The 10,129-nt window shown below is 36.1% G+C and overlaps 1 protein-coding gene across 1 annotated transcript; it reads right to left on the reverse strand.

Moving 5' to 3' along the window:
- Positions 1-776: 776 nt before the first annotated feature.
- LTV1 (LTV1 ribosome biogenesis factor) lies at positions 777-9,071 on the reverse strand (the record flags this gene model as incomplete). The annotated part of the gene is made up of 10 exons (XM_010194228.1): positions 777-1,278; positions 1,874-2,074; positions 2,829-2,881; positions 3,162-3,301; positions 4,212-4,339; positions 5,025-5,274; positions 6,036-6,156; positions 7,121-7,208; positions 8,244-8,432; positions 8,940-9,071. Coding segments are annotated over 10 exons (1,416 nt in total), but the record flags the coding sequence as incomplete, so codon positions are not given.
- Positions 9,072-10,129: the final 1,058 nt, after the last annotated feature.

Genomic DNA, 10,129 nt, shown 5'->3' on the forward strand with positions numbered 1-10,129 from the left:
TTCACAAAACTATTTAAGGTATAATAAAGACGCTTTGAATTTAATAGTTGAGCCACCCTACTGATGTGTTCCTTACCAGTAAAATGGTTAACTTTTCACCCAAAGGCAGAAGACTGCTCAGTCTATAGTCCTAAAGACCTAAAGCTGAGGGTTTCTTATGAATACACAGTGATTTAAAAGGATTCACTACCAATTCTGTTCATTTCATTCACCTGTATGGACTAGTCACTATCAAAATCACATGCGCAGTACAGAAATTTAAGGTGATACCAAGGCTAAAGATACCGGCCCTCTGCTCAGCTTCAGAAAGTCTTTGGAACAATTGCAGAGGGTCATAACTTTGTATATAAGCAAATGATGCAAGAACAGTATTTCAGGAAAATCAAGACAACGGCGATCTGCAACATGCAGTATTTTCCTAAGTATCTGCTGTTTTGTTCGCCATACTCTTCAGACCGAGTACTTTCAGCAAAGCTAATTTCAACGGCAACAGTAAGGGCCACTGACTACCACAACTGCAACACTTGTGACAGATTTTATTTGCAAAGAAATTTAAAACTCAGGTTAGGTAACAGGGATGTCCAGCTACACGACAGCTTTTCAGACACCTCTGTTGACAAAAAGTTACTTTACAACTTCCATAATAGTACCAAAAAAATAACCAACCCAGAAAAGAACTAAGGAGTGGGTGAAAACTCCTTGACTTACAAAACTGTGCTATATCAAGGCACTATATTTAGCCATCAGTATAGAGAAGACATAAACGGATACGTTGCTTTGTAAACTGTAATAATTTAATAGAAGAATCTAATCAGATCAAATCTGTAGGATTCTGCCAATTTGTTGAATACATTCAACAAATATATATATATAAAACTTTGTCCAGTGATAGCCTGTAAGAAAAATAATTTTTATAATTTTAATACATTTCTACTGTGCTGAAACTTTGCAACAGCTCCCATGTCACTCATGACAGAATAGACATTGCTAATACATTGCTTTATGTATAACTTAATTTCAGAAAGAATGACAAGTTACTGCTTCTTGTTACAGTAAAATGTGGATAACCCACTTTGCATGACTGGCAAAGCTTTGAGTTAGCAATTGCCTTCTCAATGCAAATGAAAACTTAAGGAAGTCTCCACAATAAGTTTCTCAGTTTCATCAAGACAGCTTCAGTCCTTGAACGTTCTGTTTCAGATTAAGCAACTCTTTTTCTTGCCTTGTTTTCTCCAACCTGAAGGCTAGTTTATTGGCTTTCCTCTCCATTCTGCGTTCCTGTGCATAAAAATAATTACAAGTTTGCAAAATAGGCATAACATGCAAAACAAAACCAGTCTAATTACAGTTCTAGATAATGAAAAGAGCAGCAATCTGGACAATAATATTATTTATGACACTAATTAATAGTAGTCAAATTATGTGTACCACCAGGATTATAATCTTTAATTAGCTGAAGCTTCCAATATGCTGACAATTGCTGTTCCTAAATAAATCAACTAGTACAACATTGTGGCCAATTAGATTTTTCCATGTTTCTTTCAGAGACCTTTTACTTCGAGTGATCTGAAACATCATAACTGTTTTCTTTGCTTCCCTAGATAATAAGGAAATAGAAGGGCTCCTTCTGAAGTTATATATGTAATAGTGGCCACATTAACAGACCAGAATTTCCATACAGGATATTAGGATGACAAAATTATGAGGCTTTCTTTCCAGTCAATTTTTTTTAAAGAAGCAAAAATTAGTCCTTTGAGACTAGCAAGTTTTCCCCATTAATTTCCAGACACAATGAGCATTAAAAGAAGTTTGTAAGACAGAATTCAGATAAGATACCATGTTTTTGCAGGGTTTTATTTAAAATAGAGCATACCTTTCGCTCTTCTTTTATTGCCTGTTTTCTAGCTTTGCGATCCTCTTTGCTCTCATCTTTGGAACGAGGCTGCGTTGATGCTCTTGGCAGGTCACTGCCATTAATCATTTGCATGCGTTCAACCTGCTTAGCAGTAGGACCTTTCTGAGGCAAGATATGTAGAGGAATTCCGGTCTTCTGGGAAATTTTTATTGGTTTGGGCTAAAATAGAGAGCATATATGTATTAACGGTCCCTAGCTTTCTCTCCAAGAAGTGCAGATTGCATTGACTTATCAGTATAAAAAATGTAAGATTCAGATTTAACAATAATAAACACATAAGCTACCTATTTTCTTCCCTCAGAAAAATGCACATTAATCCCAAAATAAAAAAATCAAACACAGCTGTGAGCAGAACCTGGCCTCCCAGCACAAGAAGAAGATTCTTTTCCCTTTTATTTAAATATGACTTAAAAAAAAAAAGAACTCATGTAGGCACTTAATATTCCTTTATAAGCTTTCAAGAAAAAGGTTTCCTTTCAATATCTCACACATCTGGAACATCAAGCTGTGCCCTAATGATGGGGAACGTCTGGAAAGCCAAAGAACTTGAATAAATTGTTTCAAACTGTAGAAGAGAAATACAAGCCTATCTCCAGGAAAAGGTTAAAATCAAGTATATGGTTGTGAGACACAGATTACACAAAGGTGTATCACAGAGAAGAAGTTAAGTTCTCTGCTCTCTGCATTTCTGCCTAGCTGTTACAGAAACGTGGAACTTCCTGAATTGTCCTTCTAATAGAAAAAAATATATCCAAACTCTTCTTCAGTGAAAATGTAATACCAGAGGCTAACACCACCACAATCCCCTTGTCTGCTCTCTCCTTTTAAAAACAGATATACATTCAAAAAACAACCACTTCTGTCAAATTTTCCCAGGCCAAGTTGTTACTCAGAATAAATTTAATAATTTTACCTTTGATGGCTCCTTAATAAGTGTGGGGTGATTATATAAGTTTGAGTATGTACCTAAAGAAGAGGAAAAAAAAAAAGGTAGTGAAGAAAGAGTTGCACATAGAAATTAGGTAAATTTATTATGAATTGTACTACTACTTAGTCTCTGAAGATATAAAATTGCAAGAATTAAGTTATCCACACAAAAGCAGTAGTTTTATCTAGCAATAATTTCTGCTGTTGTGCTCTAGAAGTATAAACCAATTTACCTAAAGCATTGTTAGAAAAGTTCTGAGATCACCTGTTGTTTACTTTGAAATCCTAGGAACAAACAAGCAAACTCCAAAATACTTACTCAAAATGGATTCGCAATCCCACTTCTCTTTTGGTTCCTCAACAACCACGCTTACTATGTCTTCTTTTTCTTCATCACTGTCTTCATTCAGAGGAGAGTCTAAATCTTCACAGGGTTCAAGAGTATCCAACTTTACACAACTTTGAAGTCCAGAGAAGGAAAAAAAAAAAATCTTTTATTGAAAAATGTGTAATTATGTAAACCCAGTCTCCCCTCAGTAAAACCCCAAACCAAACAAAGCCATTCCAAATGAAACTTGCAGCAAAAATAAGTTTCCTTAAGCAAGCATCCCCAAAATAAACTAAACCATTAGGACAAGAGACATAGTGAAAAAAGAAGTATTTCCACATTTAAAAATTATGTGGCACAAAACATTTGTGACTGGAGGGCAGGAAGAGAAGAGAATATGCTTTCCATTCTCCAAGCAAGGCAGCTCTAGAGGTGATTATGTACCCTAATAGTGACCAGTGTTCTTTCACTACAAGGCACACATTACCATTCCTTTCAATCAGGAAACGCAAGACCAACATGAGAACATTTACCCATTTAACTCTGAGACAGTATCACCTGCTTTAAGACAAAGTGAATATACCGTGGAAACACAGCCTTAACTACATGTAGTTGCCTTATAAGCACAGATTTTTGCAGTGTTCCAAACAGTGGTACCCATGCAACTGTTGCCTGCAAATGTATTATCATGTAGCTAGTGGAATCAGCTGCAAGACAGAATATACTTGGCCAAGGTAACTTACACTAAAAAGGGAAAGGAAAAATGCCTCTAGATATTACTTACACTGAATTCAATACAATTACACAAAAGGAGCATAATTTCATAGAAATTAACAAAATGCCTCCACTTAGTTTTATAATATCGTAAGTTAGGACTGACACTCAGTAACATAAGAAAAACTGGTAACACTCATACGTAGCTGGTTTTTTGTGCGATGTAATCTTTGAGCACATGAACTGGAAACAACATACCGAAACTTTCTATATAAACACAGGATTACATAACTACTTATGTGAAGCAGTACTTTCGGGAATACATACTTCTTTGCTTTCTCTTTGTAGTAATCATTCAGGACTTCCTGCAAACGAGCGTTGTCTGTGTTAATGTAGCCTTCTAACTCCACATTATCCAAGGCTCCAATTTCATCTTCATCAAATTGTTCAAAAAACTAAAATGAAGAAGTAGATATCTGCAATTAGATCACATTTGTTGTGCAAATTCTTGAGAGCTTAAAGAGTATCTACACGTGTCTTTTTATTTGCCCCTTTCTCCTCTCCCCTCTCATTTGCTGAACAACTGCCAAACACATCTGCAGTAAGATTTCCTCCTTAATGTCACAATTATTTCAGCAGGGGAGTCACAGAGTTATCTTTTAATAACATATAAATCAGCATCTCAAAAATGTTTCTTATTCTGACACATTATTTCAATCTGTACGTTAAAAAGCCTGTCACTACTCAGGACAAAAGGTAGGTACACCATGTTTCCACTGCTCTGACATAATTTCATGAATATGTACTTGGGGAGAAAGGGTGAAAGAAGTGAGTCTTTACCAGGCACATGTAAATGATTTGCTGTGTTGAACTGAGCCTCTCAGACAGAAGTGTGACACCAACTATGAATGCTCATTACAGTGGCTGGAATAATTTTAACTATATCAGTGTTAGGCGTTTTAATAGCAATTAACACTATAATTATTTAACGCAAGCCTCTTAACTGTTTCATGCTTTGACTACTGAAGGCACTAAGAATTTGCAGAGGCATACAGGACACCACCTCATGAGATGAGATCAAGAGACAAAGAAGCATTTAACCCCCTTATGTTTAACAGCTACAGTCCTGAACTGCCTCACCTTCTCAAATCTGTCATCCAACAGGGTTAACTGCTCATTTCTTCGTATCACCGAAGATGTCATAGAATATTCTGTGAATCGACTCCTGGTTTCTTCTTGCATAAAAAGGAATTCTTTTGTCTGCCCATTAATCTCATCATCTGATAAAGGACCTTCTGAATCATAGTTTTTATCATTACTGCAACTATCCTCTTCATCACTATCATCCTCCATATCTTCCCATTCATCTTCAACTTCAGCATCTGATCCCCTGAACAGAAGTATGAAGCAGTTTTAGAGTAATACATGGACCTTTCCTCAGCTATGATCAATCTTGGGTTATCTAAAACAACGTGGCAAGAATAGATTTAAATCTTGAAAGGCAAAGAGAAAAAGTTATTATTTTCAAGCTAGTAAAAGTAAAACAAGTTTAGCAGTAACAGTGTTGCTAAAGTCAGCATACTACTACTTTTGTCTGAAAGCTGAAAACATTTCTGAGAGAGGTTATGTCTACATTCAGTTATACATGTGAAAGTGGAAAAACAAAAATACCAGCTGCATTCTTTAATATTAAACTAGAAAAATTTCTCATTGTTCATAAAATTATGAGAATGATACCAAAACCTGAAGTAGTAATATGAAGTGGGTTATCACTCATGCATTTGTAAAGGTTCTGGAAACACCCATTAGTCTTCATCAATATCATTACTTGTGTACTTTAAATATGATAGATGGTAAAGTTTTAAATAGTTCAAGAATCTCGTTATTCCATACACTGCATATATAAGCATATACCTGTAATCCATGAGCTCAAATTTAACACCGGAAACCCATCTCTTGGATAACACATGAAAATTTGATTTTGTAAGCTATTACCCACATAACATGAGGTATCACCTTTTTTCCTTTACTACACGTATTTCAGTTTTAAAACTGAAATCACTCTTGATTCCTGCAACAATAACACATGAAATAAAAAATAGCATCATTCCTATTTATATATGACAAACAGTTCTACAAAGCTCTATGTACCCTTTCTGTGGTTCATTTGCTTGTAGAACAAAATCGTCTTCCAGAATATTTTCTGGATTGTCAAAGTCAAAATCATCATCAAGCGCTGCAACAATATCAGGGTCAAAATCTAGCCGTGGTCCTAGAAAGTTTAAAAAAAAAAAGAAAAAAGAAAAAGAAACAACAAAACCACAGTGTAAACACTTAGGTTTCTCTGACATTAGGAAGCTACTTTCCTGGATAAAAAACAATCCAACTAGACTGTTAATTTGCACTAAGGAAAGATTAAATCTAAGAATCACAAAATTCCTCAGTAATATTTGTAGATTTGATACAAGCCAGGGCAAGTTACCAGCCTCTTGACAATTTTCCTCATCCATAAAACAACACTTTTGGAAGCTTAAGACCTCTGAGGAATGTACTTTAATATATTTTATTTAGAATATTGTAGAAGAAAAGATATCAAAGTTAGAGTACTGGGTATCAACAAACTCTAGCACCCACCCTCCAAAGTTTCCTACATTACAAAAGGTCAGAAACTGTTTCTCTACTGTAATTAATAGAAGTGTCCTAAGTGTCCTCCTGTCAGGACAGAGAGAACTACCACAATTAATTCCTGTTATAAAATGTTAAAATAGCTGCAAAATGAATGTTCAGTCCAAACTTGGATACATAACAAAAGCATATTTACAGTCTGTAGCACTGAAATAGTACTAATGAAGGAAAGTAAACATCCCTCTGCATTTGAAAAGAAGAGAAAGTTTGAGAGTGAAAATGCAGTTCCAGACTTGGATTCAGATAGAATAACAAATCAATACAGTTGCCCTCGTTATTAGTTTGTAGAATCCATTAGAGCTCATGGATTCCTCCCCCGCACTCTCACCTCCTCCCCTCCCCCCTCCCCTCAAAAAAAAAGCTAAAAAGCTATTAGTGAATCACAGAAATAGGTGTCAAATTGAAGCACAGGTCTCATAGATAATTCTTGATGTCTGTTATTGAGACTGTTCTAAACCAAAACTAACATGACACTGTAATTGAAGCCATAATTACCATCTAGCACCTAGATGGCAACTCACATTACAGAAAGGTAAAAGATTTCATGATACCTGAAACAGGAGCAGCTTTATTTAACAAGCCCACATCCTCTTCAAACTCTGTGGCAAATACTGAGGAAGGCAATTTAATAGATGGAGCCTTAGGAAAAGAAACAAAAACCCAACATCACAATATATTTGTTCTCAGTTTCTGATCTGACCTCACATTAACAAAAATGTGCAGCTAATCATGTGACCAAAAGAAACTGTGAGTGCTACTTACATATTAAGACAAGTACTGCTTTACTGCTGCTAAATTTTCAAAGTTATGCAATGAAAGCTAGGTAAAATGTTCTCACGTCAATATTCTCCAGGTACAGAGACAGTATTTTTGTATCTCCAAAGCTTTTTAAAGAATGGTTGTACAGCAGCCACAATGAAATCCATATTTGCTTTGTTTGTTTTGCAGAACCCTTACACATATTTGAAATTACCCCTTTATTGAAAACCTCATTAAAAGCTTACTAAAATGCACATCCAAAATAAAACTTTTAATATTACGTAGTATCACTAACTGTACCCGAAAGGTATTTCTGGCTAAGAACATCAGCTTTGACTAAAATCACAGTATCTAGTTAAACCAAACTCCCCCAAATAAAAGTGACTGACTGGCAATTGCATACATCATTGCATGAAATTACTTATTCATTTTCCACTCCAACATGATCTAGCACCATGAAATTCTACAAGTTATGCCAGCAATTGAAAAGTTTGGTGTTATTCCCCCTGGGTTCTGTTACATTCTGCTTCAAAAACATGGTGTACTGGTAAAACAACATGGTACATTCATAACTCTCAGAGCAATCAAAAGTTCTAAAAACCATAAAAAACAAATGCCAACCCCAGAAAAACAAGACTTGTTCAAACAAATACCTTTCTAAGCCACCTCTGTCAAGAAAAGTTTGCCAGAGGTACACAAAGTGTACACTGTGCTAGTAAAATGCTGTTCATCAATAAACTGTGGCTTGTCAACTTTTGTTTTAACTTGTAGGAAAGCCTGATTGTGGGTCAAGGGGATTCTATACATATATAGGCCACAGTCATGATAACACCTGTTGTATATGGTTAATAGGTCTACAGGATGCTAAACTCCAAAGTACAGCATAAGGTTATTATTAGCAAAAATACTACTTACTGGAATTTGCTGGATTTCATCTTCTATGCGTCCCTCACTTGTGACAACAATTCTGCTTTGCTGTCCATGCACAGCAGGGACAAGCTCAGAGGGACCAGAGGCTTCTTTTAGATGCTGCAAATAGTCATAGTCATCATCAAAGAAGACTCCATACTTCCGCTGCTCTTCTCTCCTTTGCTCCTCATGCCCCTTGGAATTGTAAAAAGAAATACGTTTAGTTACTTAAGTTCATCTAAAACTTACTAGCAAAAAGAAAAGTAACTAATCTATTGAGATGCCTGAATTCTCAAGTCCCTGTAGTCCTTTCTCCACTCATGACCCTAATGCGCAGCCAATCAGAAGAGTGTAACAAACTGGTTCGGTGTCTGGGTGCTGTCTGAGCAGGACCTTAAACTTTTTCCATAAGCAGCATAACTAACAAAGCCAGTTTTTTCAGGGTGGGTCAGGAAATCCTTGCTGTTGTTTTTTTTAACACCAGGTTTAATACCAGTCCCTAATGCCAGTTAGTAATTCTTCAACTCAAGTAATATCTCATAATCATCAAATTCCCTACAAGATCCCCTTCTTTTTAATAAACTGGAGTAAAAGCTACCTTCTCTCAGGCTGTGGTTTTGAATTGTACAATTGCATATCCACTTTTTGTTCCTGCAGCATTTCTTATCTGAATGAACCTCAATATTAAATGTGAGTATTTACTTTCTGTGTAGGCAGCAGAACTCTCTGGGGTGCAGTATCATCAGCAGCAAGTGGATCCCTCTGACTTCTGTGCACTAAGTGAAATGTTACCGCTTTCTTCTTGTCTATGAAGGGTTTCTTTTTCTTGTGAGGCTGCAAAAAGAAATTCAGTTAATCATTAATAAAAAATTAAATATTAAATGTACCTAAAAAGAATCTTTTGCCTGGACCATGCTACTTTTAAGGCAATGTCTTATAAATGTATACTTAGAAACAAGACAAAAAGAGACTGGTGATACCGTAACTCTTCTCACCCCATGCACAACAGCCATTTCATATGTTCTAATAGCACATTCAGCTGTACTCAGCATTAAAATGGCACTACATCAGTACAATAAATATTTGAATATAGCACAAAACATAGCATTCGGATTATAACATAAAATCCTAAAAAGGAATTTTTAAGTAGCTACTCTCTGAACACTGGGTCAAATCTGAAACAAACTTCATCCAAGAAACGCAGGAAAATGGCATAAGGAAATTCATCTAGACACACCTAGCTTCTTGAAAATTGTTTAGACAGCTGTTCCTACACCAGCAATTCAAGGTCAACCAAAACTATCCAAACTTGAAAAACAGTATGCTGGAAGCTCACATTTCCTTAACATAACGAACAACTTGCCATCCACGTGAAGAACTTTAAGCCTATAATTTTTCTCTTAGTTCTCATAGTTTTCAAAATTATCAACTGCATCATTAGACAGACATGGCTCTAACTTAAAAATTATATCTACATTCTGGATGAACAAAAATCTGAAGTATTTTTAACTGGCTGAAAGCCTTTTCTACAAGTCAGCACATCCAACTTGGGGAAACACTTTTATCCACATTTCCGGCTTTATTTACCTACCAAAATATGTTAACAGCAGATGTATGCAACTTGGAAACTACTGATCCAACGTACCTTCTTTACCTGGTAACTTTAAGTATACACACTACATCATATAGAAGTTCAAAGCGTATCAACTGCCACTGTATGTTTAGAGTTAAAAACCCCAAAATCTTACGCTTGAAGCAACTACAAAAGGAAACACATGAAGCTTCTCTGGAAGCAGGCAACGCGCTGTCCCTATGAACGAACCTGTCGCTGAGGGACCCACGCAGCCCGCCCCTCACTGCGGCCTCTCCCGCGCCGCCCACCCGTCCCGCTC

The sequence above is a fragment of the Mesitornis unicolor genome, unplaced genomic scaffold (genome assembly GCF_000695765.1).
Source record: "Mesitornis unicolor isolate BGI_N332 unplaced genomic scaffold, ASM69576v1 scaffold1311, whole genome shotgun sequence".
NCBI classification, from domain to species: Eukaryota; Metazoa; Chordata; class Aves; order Mesitornithiformes; family Mesitornithidae; genus Mesitornis; species Mesitornis unicolor.